We start from the raw sequence: 21900 nt of genomic DNA, 5'->3' as shown, positions 1-21900 counted from the left end.
TGTCTGCTAACTTATGATACTGAATTTGGCTGACGTCTACTAATTTTTAAATTTTCAAAAAATGACAAATTTAACAAAAAAAATATTTCAAATAATGGCACTTATAGATTTTTTAATTTTCTACACGTGCATTTTTCTAGTTTTTTTTTTTGTAATTAATTAGTAGGAAAAAAAATTCAAAAATTGTAAATTGTCTGCCAATTTCAGGATCATGCTAACTTTGGTATCGTGACAATGTAAGATCGATATTGCTGGCCATTGAATGATATATTTTACAGTAAACAAAATATATGAAATCAGTGATATTTTTATGTGACGAAAATATATATCTGGTGAATTAGAATTAGGAATGACAAAAGTGCTCCGTTAACTTTTACAGGGACCGCGGACAGGCGGGGACGAAGGACTCGCGGGCATATATGTATAAATATATGTATGTGATGTGTACATAGGTAGATATATGAGAGGAGTTAAAGAGGGAAAGAGAGGTCAGGTGGGACTGAGGGCAGCAAGAAGTGGAAGCACGGTTGGGTGCTCCCGCCGTCGAGCCGAGAATCGCCGAGCGTCAAGTAATGCGCCAAAGTGGGTGCGCCACACATTGTCCAATAAAACCAACCAAGACATTTAAAAAAAATAAATAATAGTAAATCCAGCCATAGACTAACCTTGCAGCGAAAAACCTCTGATTGGATGAATCCCGATCAAAGCGAACTGATTTACAATCAGAGGTGAAACTTTGGTCTTATTTAAGTGACTGCGGTCCCGTTTATTGTTCGATTGAGTGTCACAGTAATAGAACTGATAATTAAATCGGAGTAAATAGAAACTGTCAGATGAGACAGATAGTGCCAGAAGGCATTAAACACGTAATTTTGAAACCTCCAGTGGTCCTCGCGGTAAAATTCAAATTGCTAAGCCATCCCCTAGGCTATCATTACTAAGCCACGGCTACAGACAACACCCTTGTTAGTATCGCACTTGGATCTATAAGCTCACAACATCTGTCTTTGATATCTCGAACCCCGGTTTATTTTCTACGGCTATTTTTACGTTTAATAAATTTATTAATCCATGGGAAATAAAACAAAAAGGTAATGAAGAAGAAATATATTTAATTTATAGCGTTAAAAATCTAATGGGGAATTTTAAAAAAATGTTTTTTTTGTCTTTTGTTGAGGATAATGGACAAGTACAAGGGAATAAAAAATAAAAAAAGACGAAGATAGACGATGTTAAGTTGGTGATGAGAAAGAAAGAGGGATGATATGACGTAGATATGTATCACGCACAATGCAAGGATCGTGGGAGCGTACGCATACAAGATCTCACGTCTGGCATTCCCGTCTAGGGGGAATTAAAAACATTACGACGGTTCTCATTTTTAAATTTTAAATCGCAACCTGATTTAAGGATTTTTTAAATGTTAAATTTATTTTTTTTAAGTCTCAATTTTAGATTTAAATTAAAATTTTTATATATTTTGCAATGACAAGTAATGTCATATAAGAAATACTTAAATGTTATATTATTAGTGGTATTATTTAAAGTATATACAGTTAATAAAGACTATAATGCAAGAGCAGATACAAAATGATTCTCAGCAGACCGTCGAGGTCAAAGTGAACATACTTTAGTGTTACACCAGTGACGTCACTGTGTCACGGCTGGCCGAGCACCAATCGCGCTATTAGCATTACACAGACCAATGTACAGGTCTACAAGTGACTTTACAATAATAAATAATAATAATAGAGAACGTGGACTAAGATTTTTTTAAAAATGGAAATTTGAATTTGAATTTGAATTTAAATTTAAATTTACCACAATTTTTTTACGAGCGATTAAGATATATAAAATAGTCATGGATGACATTCTACTGTAATAATAAAGGGGAACAATGGACAGTAGCAGATTGCGTGTATTGTTATGTATGAGTGTAGGTTTATATATATATAAATAAATATACGTATGGATAGGGTATTACAATAGTGTGATCCAGTTGGGAGTTGGGAGAGCGAGCGTAGGTGTCAGCCAGGCGTGGTGAAGATATGCCACAGGCGGGACCTCAGGACAAACAAAGAGATCATTTTACTGGAGAGAAAAGAAAGAAAATTATGAGACAAGAGAATCTGCAGTGGATTGGATAGAAATAAACTCCTCCTGCGTTATCTCTCTGACCCCCACTTCTTTCACTGATGGTTATTCAGTTTTTTTACGAGATATGTAAACCATTGGGGGTATTAATTTTACCATGGGTTTAATGCTGGAAGATAAATTTAAAAAAAAAAATACCACCTAAACCTGGGCTTTTATCTTCGTTTTAAATCTTGCCCCAAAGCTGTGAAAGTTTTTTATTTACATACTATGGGAATTTCAGTACCTGGCAATTATTTTTTTATTTTATCTAAATATCAAACCAAATTATAAAACCATTTACTTAAACGTTTTTTTAAATTTTTTTGATTTATTAAATTTCAGAACAAATATTTATGATAAAAGTTTCTTATTTTTTTTTTTAGTGATGGGAATATTGAATTATTGATACAGAAAGACTTTTCAGTGTCCGAGAATAAAGTTGTATAGGGTTGATGGATTTTTATTCAACTTCCGATGTCTTTTCACGGTCTTGCTTTTATTTTTAAAATTCAATTTTAAATCCGTATACGGAAAAAGGACTGAATTATATTAACTTATACTTGTTGGCTCTACTATTATATTGATCAATATAAAATATATCTTTGTTAAGTTTAAATCGGAGTGAATGGGGATTTAAATAAAATCCAAATCACTTGGATGAAAAAACAAACTTCTGATTTACTCCGTATGCGGAATAATTTTTTAAAAAACTCCGGAACTCCGAATTAGAGTGAATGGAGATTTACATAAAATCCGTAATCACTCAGAATACACTTCCGATTTTTTTACAGTGTATAGTTTATTTACGGAGTAAATTTACTGCAAAAAAATTGCGGAGTAAATCCGGACTGAATGTAAAGCGAATGACAATTTATTTATTTAATTCACTCGGAGTGAAATTTACTCCGAGTCGGAGTGAATGTGGATTGAAATAAAATCCAGAATCACTCTGAATTCACTCCCGATTTTTTCACAGTATAGTTAATTTACAGAGTAAATTTACACTGTAACAAATTAGCAGAGTGAACGCGGAGTAAATCCGAAGTGAATGCAAAGCGGATAACTATTTATTTAATCCCGTCGGAGTGAAATTTACTCCGATTCGGAGTGAATGCGGATTGAAATAAAATCCAGATCACTCCGAATTCGTTGATCTGAAAAAACAAACTCCCAATTTACTCCGTATGCAGGGTAATTTTTTTTTAAACTTCAAGTGACGGAGCGAATTCTGATTAAATTAAAATCCAGAATCACTCCGACTTCACTCCCGATTTTTTTACAGTGTAAAGTTTATTTACAGAGTAAAAAATTAGCAGAGTGAACGCGGAGTAAATCCAAAGTGAATGTAAAGCGGATGACTATTTATTTAATCCCCTCGGAGTAAAATTTACTCCAAAGGGGAGTTTAATTAAATTTTGAAAATCCGGGTCGGAGTGAATGCGCATTCAAATGAAACCCAGATCACACCAAAATAATTCATCTGAAAAAACAAACTCCCAATTTACTCCGTATGCAGAGTAATTTTTTTAAACTCCAGAACTCCGAGTGGCGGAGTAAATTCGGATTGAATGGAAATCCGTAATCACTCTGAATTAACTCCGGATTTTATACTGTGTAAAGTTGAATAGAAACATATGTAAAGAATGATATCAAGATGAGCTACGAGAGAGAATAAACGTGCGATCTCGACACTTAAAGCAATACACCGTTAGTTACATGCCCCCAAGCAGTATCAGCTATAATCCGATTGTATATATATTTTGTTTTTATTCTTATTAATTCACTTTTTATTATTTTCACCCGGCTACTTGCAACCAGGCTCTCACTCCTTGGGCCAGTTCCCCTGCCCTGTCTCTCCCGAACCTGTTTCTCGTAATAAGACATATAAAAAAAAAAAATAAATAAAAAAGCAAGTAAACGCACTTGATACCAGCTATTATCAGTATTTTAAAAAAAGCTGCTGCTCGAAATATAACACGATAAATTTAATTCAACTATTGAATTATTTTTTTAAAAATCTAGCGCCGGGATAAATATTTTTGTGGCAAGTTTATATTATAGTGGAGTCAATATGTTTTTGTTGTTGTATCGAGAGTAAGATGTTTTAACATAAAGAGGATAAGGATGTGAGAGGTACAAGATAGATTAAGAGATGAAAAAGTAAAGAGTGTATAGAAAACTGAGATCAGTGAATGGATCCGGATGCGGATTCACAGTATAACTCACTCGTGTCATTGGTATCCGGCTTAAAGTCGTAAAATACGCTACTTTATACTTCAGTAGTTGATATATCGTGGGATACTAATTGATAGTACAATCGATAGGGAAAGATACAAGTCTATTAAGAATCGTAACTTGTTACTTTCTTTTACATTTTTTTTGTCTAATTTTCAAAAATTTAAATAAAGAGATTTTACAAATGGAGAAAAAAGTTAACGAATTTACGGTGGTGATGATCCTGAAGTCAACAGACAATTTTCGGAGTTTTTTTTACAAGTCAATTACCAAAAAAAAAAAAAACAAAAATAAGCACATGTAGAAAATTTTAACAACTGTAAGTGCAATTTTTTCAAATAATTTTTTTCTATATTTTGTCGGTTTTAAAAAAATTTTAAAATTATATGATGTCGCCTAACTTTAATATCTTAGACATTTAGCAATTTTCGGATTTTTTTTTTAAAAGTCAATCACAAAAAAAAAAAACTAGAAATATGCACATGTAGAAAATTTTAAAAACTATAGATGCAATTTTTTCAAATATTTTTTTTTTCTATAATTTGTCATTTTTAAGAAAATCTAAAAATTCTATGACGTTGGCTAGCTTTAATATCTTAGACAATTAGCAATTTTCGGATTTTATTTTTAACAAGTTAATTACAAAAAAAAAAAAATGAAAAGTATACACACGTAGAAAATTAAAAAAACTATAGGTGTAATTTTTCCAAATATTTTTTTTTCTATAATTTGTCAATTTAACAAAAATCTAAGAATTGCATGACGTCGGCTAACTTTAGTATCGTGTAATTGGAGTAAAATTAATAAAATAAGTGTTGAAAGTTTATCGATAAATTAAACTACTGGGATTATTAAACGAAAAATAGTATTATTAATTCCGAATAATTTATCGTAGTAAAAACCGGACAAGTTATTTATAATAAAAAATAATAAATAAACAAGTTGCCGGAAATAAATGTGTATTGAAAAGACTTGCTGGTAGTAAAAGAGGCAGAAAGAGAATCTGTATAACGCGATTGAAGAAATGAACTAAGCAGATGTTGTGTTCTCTCCTCCGAGGTTCGAGTGAACGGTCGAGCAAAAGAACTGTTGAAACAAGTATAAAATAAAAATAAGATTAACAAGACGACTGGATGATGAGAATAAGGAAAAAGAGAAGGAGGATCCAGAGGATGAGGATGAGGATGAGGAAGATGAGAAGGAGATCTGAGAGCAGCTCGACTTATAAATAAATCTCGATCGCGTGGCCAGTATCCCCACTTACTCTGTACCAGAGTACACTCTTGGACGCCTTGCTCTCTACTCCCTTCTCCGACGAGGTACCACGCGAACGTCGCGCGTATCCTTCAGCCGGTTGCACAGGTGCGCTATAAACCTCAGTCATATCAAGTGAAACAATAAAAAATACATTTTTTTTTAGTCCTCATCCTTTGCTCTACTCGGTTCGGATTTTGCTGTCTCTACATATGTACATATATATATTTATGCACTTGATGTCATGAATAATTGATTCGTATAAAAATATTTTTAATCAAAGGCGAATTTTATTTTTGAAAAATAAATGAAATTAAAATTCAATCTAATGGCTGATTAAAAAAAAAAAAGTTTGTTCTGGGGAAATTAAAATAATAGCAAGATGAATAAAAATAAAAAATAATTAAAATGTGAGGATGTAAAAAAGTTCCACCCATGTTAGTTGGTATACAAGTTTATCTTAACTTCCTCCCCAATGACCTTACACTTCTCCCCAGCAAAACCAGTTCGGCTTGCTATGCCCCAAGTACGCACTCAAGTATCGCGGAATATACATACCTACGCATTACATGCTATGCTTTAAAGTCTTACGATGCCTAGAGCTACCGAGCGGAATCAATTATTTATTTTGTCGTTTTGTTTTATCTTCAGCTGTGCTAATCAACGCGCAGCTATATTGAGAAAATTTTATTTAAAAAATAATTTAATAAATTGTTGGGTGAACACCATAAAACTATTTTTTAATTCTAATACGGGTAATTTATAAATTATGGATGAGATTTTTTTTATAAATTAAAATACTGTAAGTTTTATTTTAAATATTGTTTTAGTAAAGGGTAAAAAAGTCATGTTGATTTAATTCATTAAATTAAGTGGAAAAAATATGTAATTTTTCAGTAAATGTTAAAGTGAGGCAACAGCAATAAGTATAAATATTATGTAATATGAAAGTTAAAGAGGAATAAGAAGAACGGAAATATATTTCCCCATAATGAAGAAAAATGACAGAAAATAATGTAAGATATTATTAAATTCATGCGTGAGAATTGACAGTAATTAAACTGTTTTATTATTCATGTAAATATATATGCAAATAATTGCTTAGTATTTATCGTCCTGAAGTGAGCAGACAACTAAAAATTTTTGGATTTTTTTTTCAACAAATCAATTACAAAAAAATAAGCACATGTAGAAAATTTAAAAAACTACACAGAAAAAAAATATTCCTTGACGCAAGAAAAATTTTTCATTATGAAATGAAGACAAAAATTTTCTTCGGACTCGGAAAAATTTCTTGCGCCAACGAGTTTTTTCTTGGCTCAAGAAATTTCATTTTCGTCCCAAGAATATTTTAGTTTTCAATTTATGATGCGAGAAAATTTCTTGGGGCGAGTAAAATTTTTTACACCAAGAAATTCTTTTTTTCTGTGTACAGGTATAATTTTTTCAAATTTTTTTTTTTATTCATAATTTACCATCTAAAAGAAAATTCAAAAATTAGACGTCGGACAACTTCAGTATCATTAGTATTTTTTTTTAATTTGATTTTTCTCAAATGCGAGTGATCCTGAAGTTAGCAGACATTTAAAAATTTTTGAATTTTTGTCTTTCAACAAATCGATTGCAAAAAAATAAAATAAAAATTTGCACATGTAGAAAATTTAAAAATCTACAGGTGCAATTTTTTCAAATTTTTTTTTTTATGGTTTATCGTCTAAAAAAAAATGCAAAAATTGTTAGACGTCTGCTAACTTCAGTATCACAAATGCGAAATATGGAGTATGAAATTTAAGTATAAAATTTTTTTTTATTAAAAGAACTCACCTCATTAATTCGGAAGCGATAATGAATTTTTAAGAAACAAATAAACTTGAGTATAAGTATAAGAATGTGACAGTTTATAGAATACGAGAGTTGTAAAGTTGGAAAATTCCAAGACTCAAAAATAATTTAAAAAGAAGCCATCTTTAGCTACACGGGATGTGAATAAACCGCGTTAGATCCAGCTTATCAATTGCATTCAGTAACAAGTTTTGATAAGACCACAAAAAACGGAAGTGGTTGTTGATTCTAGTTATCCATTATAATAATCGACAAGTCATTAAAATGTTTAACAATATAAATAACTAATAAAATATGTTAATTACATAATTTTTCTTGCACTGTAAAAAATTTGCCGAGTAGATAACTGCGTTATTTAATCCGCTTGGAGAAAAATTCAGTCCGAGGAGTTTATTTTAATATTTAAACACCGAACCGGAGTAAATGACGATCCTGAAGTTAGCAGACAATTAAAAATTTTTTGATTTTTTTTAACAATTAAATTTGAAGAAAAAAAAACTAAAAGTATGCATGATACTGAAGTTAGCCGACGTCTAATAATTTTTTGAGGATAAACCATAAAAAGAAAATATTTGAAAAAATTGCATCTGTAGTTTTATAAATTTTCTACATGTGCATATTTTTATTTTATTTTTTTGCAATTGATTTGTTGAAAAACAAAAATTTCTAAATGTCTGCTCACTTCAGGATCATAAAATATGCACATGTAAAAAATTTAAAAGACTATAAGGTGCAATTTTTGAAATATTTTTTTTTTTATAATTTCTCGGTAAAAAAAAATCAAAAAATTATTAGACGCCGGCTAACTTCAATATCATAGTAAATGTGGGTTTTAAAAAATTCAAATCACTCCGAAATCTCTTCGTTGGAGCAACAAACTCCGTATGTGAAGTGATTTTTTCTAAAACTCTGGAATCTAGTGACAGAGTGAATCCGGATTTAAATAAAATCCGTAATTACTCCGAATTCAACCAATTTTTTAAAATGTATAAACATATACATAGGGTAGATATTCATGGAAAAAATTTTAACGAATGTAGAATTTTTTTTTCAAAACTGAATTGTTTGGAGCTTCATTTTGAGAAAAATGATGTCAATTTATGATCCTGAAGTTAGCAGAGATTTTAAAATTTTTGAATTTTTGTTTTTCAACAAATCAATTGCAAAAAAATAAAATAAAAATATGCACATGTAGAAAATTAAAAAAACTACAGGTGTAATTTTTTCAAATACTTTTTTTTATGGTTTATCTTTTAAAAAAAGATCTAAAAATTATTAGACGTCTGCTAACTTCAGTATCATGTCAATTTTGATATTTGAATATGGACTCTTATAGAAAATATAAATTGACGTGTAAATTTTTTACAGAATAAAAAAAAATCCACACAGAAAAAAATTTTCACTCGCCCTAAGAAAATTAGGATGTTTTGTGACTTGAATTTATAGAGACGAGAAAAAGAGTCGGGCAAATGATACGTGAATACTTATGTAGCATATGAAAGAACGCGACAAAGACGGAGCAAGATAAAGAGCGTATAATGGAGAGGAAAATATGTTGGTACATTTATAGATGTATGTATGTAGTCTAAGGGACTTGCTGCTGTAAAGTTGGCCCTGAAGCCACAAGATCGACTCAACCGCGATATTACTTGCTCGCAATTATGTCTCTTACTGCTATTATAGCTATCTTTTAAATTTTTATTCGAACCTGAATTACATCGCAAATACTCGGAATTTTATTACTCTACCGAAGATAATTATTTTTAAAATAAAATTTTTATTTTATTTTAAAACTAAACTACACTTAAATATTTACTCTAAATTTTTCATTCAATTACTAGATAATTTTCGTAATGACCTGATCAGGTATTGGGTCTTTTGCCTCATTAATAAAAAAATATTTTTAATACTCCAACTATACATTTGTTACCTTTTCTTTTTTAAAAAAAAATTCAACGAGCATTTCCCAATAACGATCGTGTTTCCTGGGTACCGTACAAACCATAATTACATTTTAATTTCCAACAGCCTCCGGTAATCGCTACCAGTAGCATCCCTCTGTTATTTTATCTTTTTATTCCCTTCTTTTCTCTCTTCTTCTGCACTCTTATTTTTCTCTGTTATTATTTTTTTATACTGCGACTATTTTATATACGTGCAAACTTGATCTACGATACATATATTTTTATTATATATATATAACCTTCTATCATTATGATGGAATTTCAATAAAAATTTTTAAAACCTTCAACTAAATACATCAATAATAAAATTTTTTTTAAATTAAAAAATAATTTGGTAATTATATACAAGTGGGGCTCCCCTATTTTTCGGGCCATAAAAAATCGAAAAATAGAGTTTTTCACAAATTTTTTTTTTCATTTTGTTCTACTCTTCGGCGGATTTGATTGAAAATCGAAAATTTAATTTTTTGACTTTTCAATCGCCAAAATCTTTATGAAATTGAATTTTTTAGGTATTGATTTTATTTTTACCATAAATCCGCCGAAGAGTAGAACAAAATGAAAAAAAAAAATTATCGGAAATCTTCATTTTTCGATTTTTTATGGCCAAAAAACAGGGGAGCCCCACTTCTATAAAATAACCAAGAATTTTACTGGACAAAATAATTAACAAAAAATACAATAAAATATGAGGAGTAAAAAAAAAAATGACTAAAATTAAGATGGTTATTTTCCATACGAAATATATCGAGTATGTTGAAAGTAATTTATAAAGTCTCAACTCAAACAATAACTCTAAAATAGTCGGGCATATAAAATAGCCTACCTCCAGCTATAATCAAAGATAAAGAGTACAGGGAGTAGGAGAGACAAGCTGGTGTAACTAGTTTTTCTGTATATAATCCACGAGGATGAATGAACCCAGCAATTTGTTGGGAGCGAGGACCCCAAGTTCTTCTTATTATTCTTATTCTACTTCTTTATCGTTTTATTATTTTTCTCTCTCGACTACACTTCTCTTAGTATAAACTCTCCTCGATTATCCTAGACCCATTATCTCAGTAATCTTACCACCGATACAACTTGTTGCTCCCTATGTTTCTATGTTCCTGCCAATCCTACTCAACATAATGTACCACTGGTATTATAAAGATCGCCGTGAAATATTTTTAAATATGGGGTTCTGTTGATGCTACTGGAATAGAGGGTAGAGGTGCCGTTTTGGCCACTTTAGGACAAGTTTTGGACACTTTAAAAATTTTACTGTAAAAAATCGGGAGTGATTACGGACTTTATTTAAATCTGCGTTCGCTCTGATTCAGAGTTCTGGAGTTTAAAAAAAAATTAATCCGTATGAGGATTATTGGGAGTTTGTCTTTGCAACGGAGTAATTTTGGAGGGATCTGGATTTTAATTCAATCCATGTTCACTCCGATTCGGAGTTTGAATATTAAAATAAACTCTCCTTAGAAGTAAATTTCCTCCGCTTCGTAATCACTCCAGATAAAGTCTGCGTTCACTCCGAAAATTTTTTACAGGAAGTAATTTTTAGAAGACGCAATTGAAATGGAAAATTTTATTTTAAAAACATCCGGGTCACTTCGAAGTCACTCCGCTAAAAAAACCAACTCCGTATTTACTCCGTATGCGGAGCGATTTTATCTAAAATTCCGAAACTCCGAGTGAAGAAGTGAATTTGGATTTAAATAAAATGTACATTCACTCCGATTTGGAGTTTGAATATTAAAATAAACTCTCCTTCGGAGTAAATTTTTTTAGCTTCGTAATTACTCCGGATTAAGTCCGCGTTCACTCCAAAAATTTTTTACAGGAAGTAATTTTTAAAAGAAGCAATTGGAATGGAAAATTTTATTTAAAAAAAATCAAGATCACTCTGAAATCACTCCGCTAAAAAAAACAAACTCCGTATGGGGAGTAATTTTTTCTAAAAATCCAGAACTCCGAATGACGGAGTGAATTTGAATTTAAATAAAATGCACATTCACTCCGAACTGGAGTTTAAATATTAAAATAAACTCCCCTTCTAAGTGAATTTGACTCCAATTAAATAAATACACAAATCCGCTCCGCATTTACTACGGATTTAATCCGCGAAATTTAAAAGTTCAAATAAAATTATTTTTAAGACCGACTTAATTTTTTATCCAAGGGAATTAAAGATCTAAATAATTATATAGATTAATTATAACTTTATACTACTTTTAATTTGATAAATTTCTCTGTGTAGATGGCGGCAGCTCTCAAAGAAATCCCGACTACAAAATCTTGATTGCGACATAAATTGAGTCCATTAAATATTTTTTTATTTACTTTTTTTTTGTAAACTACTACGGAACTGGAAAATAATATTTATATATCCATTATTCGGACATCAAAGTTGGATGACTTCCGACACAAATAATGACGTAACTTGTGACAGTCACTGTACCAGGCGCCAGACACAAAGATGTAAGTAGGGGATGTTACAGAGAGAATAAATAAGAAAAGAATAAAATAAAAATGAGATAAAAGGTTGGATATATTTACTAGATTGTATAGTGGACAGGTATAAAATTAAAGAAGCGGTTAAATGGAATAAGATGCCGAGTAAAAAATTATGTGAGATGTAGTGGGAGAGTTAAAGAGTTAGAGAAACAGCTAAGTCGGTTAATAAAAACAGATAGACTAGAGAGGGGAAAAGAGAACGCGTTCCCACGATCTCATGAATGAACTCGCGTGGCTACTTGGCCAAGAGTGGGGTTTATATTCCCCTCAAACTTTACTAGATCCACTTTCCAAATTAAACTTTAGTCAATTTATCTTCGAAAATGGATTAATAACCTATTAATAATAATACCCGGTAAAAAGTTTAAATTACATGTTTTAAAGTGGAACAAAAAATTTATTTTTGAGTATTTTCATGTAATAATTTATTGTTTTATTTTATAAGTTTTTTGAGCCTTTGTAAAAAAATTATGATCCTGAAATTGATGATACTGAGGTCAGAAGACATCCAATAATTTTTTCATTTTTTTAAAACGATGAATTATAAAAAAAAAAATTTCAAAAAATTACACCTGTGGTTCTTCAAATTTTCTACATGTGTATATTTTTAGTTTTTTTTTTGTCGTTGATTTGTTGAAAACAAAATCCAAAAATTGTCATGATACTGAAGTTAGCAGACGTCTGACAGTTTTTGAATTTTTTTAAAAACAATCGTTTAACTATAAAAAAAAATTAATTTGAAAAATTGCACTTGTAGTTTATTAAATTTTCTACATGTGTATATTTTTAGTTTTTTTTTTTTTTTTGTAATTTATTTGTTGAAAAAAAAATCCGAAAATTTGTAACTGTCTGCTAACTTCAGGATCGTAAAATTGTTTGTTAATTTCAAAAATTTTTGGATTTTTTTTTCAACGAATTAATTGCGAAAAAAAAAAATTAAAAAAATGCACATGTAGAAAATTAAAAAAACTATAGGTGCAATTTTTTCAAATATTTTTTTTTAATCATTTATCGTTTTTAAAAGCAATCCAAAATTTATTGACGTCGGCTAATTTTAGTATCACAAAAATTTTCCGAATAATTGCCGATGAAATGATGATTTTGTTTTTATTTAATCAAAACTCCGGATAGAAATAAAATCCAGATCACTCCGAAAAAACGGAATATCAACTTTGAATTTACTCCTGATTTTTTACACTAAGTTTTATTGTGGGAAAATAAAAATTAAAAGTAAACCGATAATAAATTTTCTAGTAACGATAAACTTTAATGAGTGATTACAGTGTAAGCTGATGTAACTTCTCTCAATTAAGCGTATCGAAAAATAATAATTCATAATCAGCATGTCGTAAAGTTAAATATCTTATCTTCGCGGTGCCCGCGGCAAACATTTATGAATGAATGAATGAAACGCTAAATTGTGCGCGTGGCGCCTCTCGTGACGTCACCACCTGTTGCTACCTGTTCTTTCTAACAACCAACGGGTGGTCGAATAGAGACAAGAGGGATAAGACATACATATATACAATTATATGTACATATATACGAGATCTGAGATACACAAGAGACCATAAAATCCCGCACGACGTCCGGCTTCAACGGACAACCTTTTAAATAACAAGTATTATATTACAAAGACATTAAAACCACACCGTGGGAGAAGAGAAGATCACTAAAAACACGTTTACTCTCATAAATCAACCGTTTTTGCATCCCCGTATACATAATTGCTAAAAGTCCCGAAACTACTCAGTCGGTAATTAAAAGTTTGCCTCCAATCTTCCGCAGGAAAAATTTCCACCGTTAGAATTTGAATAAAAGAAAAAAAAACGAGAAGAACAGAACAAAAAAATTTTTTTTGAGTTTTACAGAAATGAAAATAAAATTTTGCATAATCCCACACTCGTAAAGTGTATTGAGGTCATTGTATGTGGCAAGGATATAATTAATGTAAGGCTACAAAAGTTGTTTCTCAACTTTACTTGTACTACTGCTTTTACACCTTTCATTATTATTGTTTATTATTATTATTTTTCAGTTCGATTCCTTTTTTTTTCATTTTTTTGTTACTTAAGATGCCAAAATATAAAAATATTGACCGGCAGTTTCTTCCTTACCGACGTAAAAGTCTGCAACAAACCAGCTAGGGTTGGACGGTGGCGCCATCGCGGTTTAAAGCCGAAGTTTTAGTGAGTTATCATACGGTAACTGCTTATCTACTACCAATAATATAGATCGCTTTGCATGCGCGTTATTTTTTTCAAATTTAACGGTTTTTCAGGCGGAATTATCTCGTGGCCCGATCGCCAAACTTGTCTCGTTAAAATATTTTGTCATCCCAACAAGACTCAAAATTTGACGATATAATAAAAATATATATAATAAGAAAGTTTTGGTCAAGTGTAAATTTAGTTTCCAGAGGTCGTTTTATTTTAAAATTTCGCATTGTTAAGTACGCTGTGAAAATTTAAAAGAAGAACGTGAGAACTTTGCTTTAGCTTAGTTTAGTTACCAAACAAGTGCTGGAGAAAATTATTATGATGAAAAAGATGGGAATCGAGGATTCTGGATACTAAGGGGCCAGACGGACCGCACGCACAGCTGTGGTTACATATTTCACGCAATGTGCCGACCACCTTCTCACTCTCTCTCTTTCTTTTTTTCCTTTTCTCTCAGCATTTATTATATATTTCTACCTCTTATATTATGCACTCATGAGGCTTCTCGAATTCGGCTACAGTTTGGGATACACTTATTCTCAATATTTTTACAGATACTTTTTCCCATGCTATAAGGACTTTTAAAGCCGCTCAGACTCCCACGGAAAGAAAAGTTCAATTTTAAAGCCGGCTGCTTAATTGCATCGTTGGAATACGGGTAATGATGGACCGATGATTTTTCATAAATATGTTCATGCGATTCAATAAATTTATTTTTGTAGATCAAGATTGAATCATCGTAGGAATTAAATTTATGAATTATCATGGTTCTGTTCTATACTTTTTCATCAACTCGACAAATTGACGGCGATTACAAATAATATTTTTAAATCAATTTTAGAAATTTATGAGGGTTGGAAATAGGCTCAGATAGTCGCGCTTTTTTTTTATTTGAATTTTTTGAGTGCATTTTCAGACAATGTCCCCACCCCCACTTTTTAAAAATATGCAATGACTCCAACTGATAATCGTATTCAAATTTAATTAATTAATTAAAAAAAGACAATTCTGCCGAAATCGAATTTTCAAAAAATTACCGGTTGCAATCAATTAGAAGTTAAACGAAATTTGAATTAATTTTAGCCTACTAAATTTGAAAATTCAAATTATAAAATTGACATAAAAATTTTACTGAAATTTATTTTCCAAATTTCGTTTTAGTCCCAACTGCAAGTAATTTTTTTAAAAATCTAAACCCTGGCGAAATATGATACTGCCCTGGAGGAAATTCTTGAGAATTTTCTCTGAAAAACTCAGTTCTAAAGTTCTGAAGACTTTTTCAGAGAAAATTCCCAAAAATTTCCACCAGGGTGAAGTTAGTCAACGTCTAATAATTTTGATTTTTTTTTCAAACAAAAAATTATGAAAAAAAAAAATATTGTAAAAAATTGCGCTTATACTTTTTTTAATTTTCTGCATGTGCATATTTTTAGTTTTTGATTTTTTGTAATTGACTTGAAAAAAAAAATCAAAAAATTGTCAATTTCCGGATCATAACGAAATTGCCTTTTTTTCAATTAATACTTTCATTTTTTTTAAATTGATTGACAAAATTTGAGTACGCTTATGACAATTGAGTCGTTAGAAATTCAAAAAAAGTGGGGGACACTAGTGGACGTAAACAGAGATGACGAGATAAAATTTTGAATATACATGTATATGTATATAAAAAGTTACAAAACATAATATAAAGACAGTAGCGTGTGAGAGAAATATATCCCTTAGATACTAAACGCCAAGCACGTTCATCCGGTACCCGTTTGTCTGGAATAAATTGTATATACCTTCTATCTATACAGAGACATGACCAAGGGAATATTCTTAGAATGACAAAACCACCATCTTGTTCTTGTCTTTTCTTCTCTTGGTGTTGTTTTAACGACAGGGCGTGACCTGAACCATGACGAGAACATAATTAATTCCGACTCCTATATAACATCAGCTTCCGATTTACAGCAGAATATTCTCCTACTGTATTTCGTTTTATTTTTTTCCTCGAATTTTTATAAATTATTTCTGTATGTCAACACCGATGTATGGCGTCAGAAGAATCAATCTAATTAATTATTTATAGGCTGCATAAAAAGTTAACTTAGATTATGTGTGTACATAATCGCCGGCGAGACGAAAAAAAAAGTAAAAATAATAATAAAAGAAAACAGAGGGAAGAAAAAACAACAATTTTTTCATTGTTTAACTTGAATGTCATTAAGACAATGGGATAAAAGACTTTTAGCATAAAATATTTTTAAATTCACGATAATACGAGACTTTGATTATCATTTATAATTATTATTATCGATATATATCGATTGGTCAATTAATAATGAATGTGAGCGTGACATATAATTGCGTGTATCTGATTATTAAATTTTTTTTTAAAATATTGTATTTTGTTTATGAAAAAATGATTACTGCTGTGAATTATTCATTGAAAACATACAGAGCTGGAAAATTAATTTACTAGAAGGTTGTATATTTCTACAGCATGAAACGCGATAAAAATAGACTTCATCTCGTTTCTTTATGCTTTGCCGTACATTCAACCCTTTGCTACGAGAAATCGGCTGGTATATTTTTTTAGAATTTTCAAAAATAGAAAATAATGGAAAATATTATTTTACTTAAAAATATGTCGGTTGTTAAGCCGTTAATTCAATATATGCAATTAAATAATTATTTTTATGTTTAAATAAAAGTAATGAATAATGCGAAAGACCCAATTATTGACAGGATATTCTTTGTCGATACTTTAGTTTATTCATTTCTTCAAAGGTTTTTAAAAGTTATTAATATTTTATTATAATTTTTAGAATAACCCGATTACTAAAATTGACATTACATCCAATAATTTATTGAGTGGAAAATAAATAAAAAAAAAAGGAAAATAATTTTTTTAACAGAAGAAAATTGAAATTTATTTAAAAAATTTTTAAAAATCACAAAAGAAAATATTTTTAACGAAACTCTTTTGGGCCAAGAAATTTTTTTTTAAGAAAATTTTTATCTACAATTCGTAGAGCAAAATATTTATTGCACCAAGAAATATTTTTTTTCTGTGTAAAAACACTCGATTAAATTTTTGTAAGTATTAAATTCAAAAAATCGATCCATTATTAGATAGAAAAAAATTATTTCTTGGCGCAAGAAATTTTTACTCATCTTAAGAAAATTTTTGAACTATAAATGAATCGTTTATTTGAGAAACCTCATAAGTCATGTTTTTTACGAAATTGCACAGGAAAAAAGATTTTCTTGGCGCAAGAAATTTTTTGAATTATAAATTGAAAACAAAAATTTTCTTAAGACAAGAAAAAATTTCTCGGTTCAAAAAATTTTTTCTTGCTCTAAAAAACTTTACTCTCGCTCCAAGAAATTTTAAGTTTTCAATTTATAATTCAAAAAATTTCTTGAGGCAAGTAAAAATTATTTTGGGACAAACAAAAATTCCTTGCACTAAGAAATGCTTTTTTTCTGTGTGGGTTTTTTGCATTTTTGGGTTCTTTGGATGTCCCTCCATAGAAATCAATAAAAATATGCGTCAAATCAGTTTAAAAAAAATTAACGGGACGACAGCAATTTAATTTAATTAAGAAACCCCATAAGTCAATGACTCAAATAAACATGCAGTTTTAGTTTTACAGAATCAATTTTTTTTTTTTTTATTTAAAATTCGCGCTTTTTGGGAAATTAATTTCAAATGTTGTTTTATTGTTGACTGTTATATGACTAATTGAAATGTTTAAATTAATTATTATTTTTTATTATTTCTGAGTTTCAGAGTTCAAATTCATATTTTATGTCTAATAAATGTTTTGAGTGGAAGAAATTTAAAAAATAATGATTTTATAACTTTTTATTTCCGTTTGGTTGAGATATCCCATAAGTCAATCAACTTTAAATAATTTTTTCAAGTCGTTTCAATTAAAAAATTGAATTTTTCTCGTTTGAATCTTTTTCAGTGACCCTAACATTATTGTCTTCAGTTAATTATTTATTATTTTAACGTCAAGTTTTTCCAGAAAAATTTTGTTTCCATGACTTATGGAGTTTCTCAAATAAACGATTAAAATTAAAAACAAAAATTTTCTTGGACGATAAAAAGTTTCCTTGGGAAAAAAATTTCTTACGCCAAAAATTTTTTTTCTGTGTAACATTAAATCTAATTAATTAATTTCTAATGTCTCACTGTCAACAATTGGGTTTTTTTAATCTCAATTTGATAGATTCTTTAATGATTAAAAAAAAAAACTAATGCTTTTATAACGATAAAACAAAAGTTTAATACGATGTCATTAAGTTAATTAACCAATAATTAATGTAATAATAAATAAGTAGTTGACTCTGACACTTGTTTTCTTGCTATAGATGTATAAATATATATATGATAAGATCTAATTGGGTGCAATAGGTGACAATAGTAGAAAAACTTAATTATGAATAAAATAATATAAAACAAATAGATAACAGAAAAGATGTTACGACCTACGTATGAAAAAATCATAATACTGTCGTCTGTCACACTTATTGTGGCTGTAGAATGCATTAGACAAGCTGATGGTATGACGAAAGAGAAGGGAAGACGGGGGCGTAGTGTGGAGGGAGATTAATGAGGATGCTGCTGATTATCCAATTCGTAAATTCTCGCTGTATTTTGATCATGTACTACACTACATATTCAACTAAATAGTTATTGTAGTATATCACAAGTAACTAAATATTATCATTCAACTAAATTCATGGCCTAATCTGTCTTTGTAACCTTTTATATTTTTACTTATCGCTACAAGTCCCCTTTAATTTTACAGTTTAATTAAATATTTCAAAATTTTATCCGCCTGTATAATTTGTGTACTAATTTTTATTTTTATCAGCTAGTTTTTTTCAAATTTATCGAGTGCTTGATCTGACCGATTGACCATTTTATTTTACTAATTTTAAATTTTATCAAAATATTTGTTGTGCGCAGCAACGACCGTACGATGTAAAGAATCATGAGTGAATTCGGATATTATTTGAATCTGAACTCTCACTCAGAGCTCCGGAGTTTTTAAAAAAATCACTTCGCATACGGAGTGAATAGGGAGTTTTTTTAGCGGAGTAATTTCACTGATGGGAATTTTATTTTAATTCGCATGCACTTCGATCCGGAGTTTTACTTGGAAGTGAATTTCACTCCAAGGGGATTAAATAAATTAAAAATCACTCTCTTAAAATGAATAAGTGAAAAGTGCTGCAAATCAGTGAATATTCACTAAGAATCAGTCCCAAGTATATCACTGATTGAATCAGTGGTATACTTGGGACTGTTTATGCAGCGAATATTCACTGATTGGAGTATTTTTCACTGATGTGTTTTAAGAGAGTATCCACTCTGGATTAAATCCGCGTTCGCTCCACAAATTTCCTACAGTGTATGATGTATTTTCCTTTATCTTTTTGTTCTTGTTAGATTTAACTTATCGAGCTTGATAATTTTATGCTACACGCAGATCAATTTTTAGTAAAAATTACCCAAAAAGATTGATACTGTGAGGATATGTGGTAAATATATACAGAAAAAAATATAATACTAAAGTTAACTGACGTCTAATAATTTTTGGATTTTATTTTAGACAGTAAATTATAGAAAAAAAAAATTTGAAAAAATTGCACCTGTAGTTTTTTAAATTTTCTATATGTGCATATTTTTAGTTTTTATTTTTTTGTAATTTATTTGTTGAAAAAAAAAATCTGAAAATTTTTAATTGTCTGCTAACTTTAGGATCATAAAAAAATGAACTATATAAATTGAGAATGACAAGTAATATAATGATAAAGTGATCAGTAAATACCATCATTCTGAATAGTAATTTTTTTATTTATGATTAAGACGTGAATAATTACAGAATAAGTATGAAAATTTATTGTCTATGTAAGAAAAATGACTATTTGAACTTTAAAAATCGTAACTGATACTTAGAAAATAGACGACACGTATTATAAAATTTACTATTTGCATGTTAAAATTCCCCATATTGACAACCGGGTTTCGGGTTATAATTTCAAATAGAATTTTTAAAGTTTATTTTTTTCCGTGTATAAATTCCTCCTACGCATATTGTAAAATGCTACTCGATAGCATGTACCTGAAAATCGTAACGTTTTTCGCGAATCGAAAATGAAAAAATAAAGAAATAAAAAGTGAAAAATCTACTGGACCTATCGCGAAACCTAAACATGCAAACCTTCTCAATAAAACAATTTATAGATAATTTTTGAAATGTTTCGCACGTCAGCCGAAAATTGTAGGACATTCTCAACTACCCCTTAAGTCACCCTTAAAGTCAAATTACGTAAATTATTATAATTTTCGTTGCGTGAAAAACGTTGCAGTCTACAGGTACATAAATGAAGTGCAATTTCTACTAACACAATAGTAAAAATTTATTTACTGGCTAGATGTCCTTCCAGTACTAAACTTCATGGGTAATTTTTACTCAAAAATTATCTGCGTGTATCTAACATCTGTAATTTCTTATATATTTATAAATTTTGTGGTATAAATCCGATTGATATTAAATAAGTAAATAAATAATCGAGTGTGTAATTAAATTGTAGATAAAAATAATAAAACTCACCTATTGAACTATCGGGATCAGAGAGGTCTGAAAGTGAAGGAACTTTTCGCATTGATGTAAATCTGTCTGGTACTCTGGGCATAATACTTTCATCTTCAACATCTGACGTTGACTCTTGTTTCATATATTTGGCCATCATCATCATTACTTCACCACTACTGAGACTGCCACATCCGAAGCTCACGTTCGTTCCCCGTAGATTACGCTTCAAATAATTATTAAAAAAATTTTATTGCTAATAACCATAAAAATATATAAACATAAAAATCCTAATAATGAGATCGTTTTACCTGCGTAGTAAATAAAATAATAGACTAGTCTAATGTCTATACGATTATTGACTGATTTAAAAAAAAAGTTGAAGATTCTATTATTAGAAACGAGAGGTTGATGATTGAAATTTATATATTTTCATGACTACCAATAACGGCTTATCTTTTATTTTTAAAAGAATATAAAATAAATTTAATCGATATAATGCTATAATTATCTTGTTTGTCGATCAAACAATAGTAATTAATTCTGAGATCAATGAAGTTGATGATAAAAATAATTAAAATTATATTTCTTAATCTGGACTGACTAAAATTTTTTTTTTTTAATTTTAAATTTTAAAAAATTAAGTTGATTGGATGGAAATTTTTCGGACTTTCCTCTGAAAAACTTTGAAAAAATCTTTAGAACTTTAGAACTGAGTTTTTCAGATAAAATTCCGAAAAATTTCCACCAGGGTACAAACAAAAAATCTTCGACTGAAAGTAAATATTTTTGATTCAAGAAATTTAAAAAAAAAACCTCAATTTTCATGGATAAAATATAAATTTCTGAACTAGACTTCTCTTGGCTCAAGAAAATCTTGACCTGGTTCCCGAAAATAATTATCTTGACTCAGGATAACTTTTTTTCTGTGTAAAATATTGAGCAAGTAAAATATTTAAATTACTGTACCCAGAAAACTGGAATTTTTTGGCGCCAAAAATATTTCACTCGCTCCAATAAAATTTTCAATTGACCCAATAATTTTTTTTTATCATGAATTGAATTATAAAATTTTTTCGGGTGAAAACAAATTTCTTGAGCCAAGAAATTTTTTTTCTGCACATTTTGAGTCTAAAAAAAATGATT

At 29.5% G+C, this 21900-nt stretch overlaps 1 protein-coding gene and 1 long non-coding RNA gene across 5 annotated transcripts in view; one reads left to right on the top strand and one right to left on the bottom strand.

The window, feature by feature from the left end:
• Positions 1-21900, bottom strand: part of LOC130677879 (ETS-like protein pointed) — a 71460-nt gene that overhangs the window by 40432 nt on the left and 9128 nt on the right. For 3 of the 4 annotated variants that reach the window (XM_057484777.1, XM_057484776.1, XM_057484778.1), the window contains exon 3: positions 20776-20980. In XM_057484777.1, the coding sequence (XP_057340760.1) occupies positions 20776-20980 (205 nt within the window). Of the gene's footprint in view, positions 1-7449; positions 7471-20775; positions 20981-21900 lie in introns of those variants that run through there. The other variant, XM_057484780.1, reaches the window with a different exon arrangement.
• LOC130677891 (uncharacterized) lies at positions 6132-20855 on the top strand. Its single transcript, XR_008991729.1, has 4 exons — positions 6132-6427; positions 6523-6641; positions 11680-11900; positions 20756-20855. It is a non-coding gene; the product is annotated as an uncharacterized LOC130677891 (long non-coding RNA).

The sequence above is a fragment of the Microplitis mediator genome, chromosome 11, assembly GCF_029852145.1.
Source record: "Microplitis mediator isolate UGA2020A chromosome 11, iyMicMedi2.1, whole genome shotgun sequence".
Taxonomy (NCBI): domain Eukaryota; kingdom Metazoa; phylum Arthropoda; class Insecta; order Hymenoptera; family Braconidae; genus Microplitis; species Microplitis mediator.
This window is presented reverse-complemented; position numbering and strand designations above follow the sequence as displayed.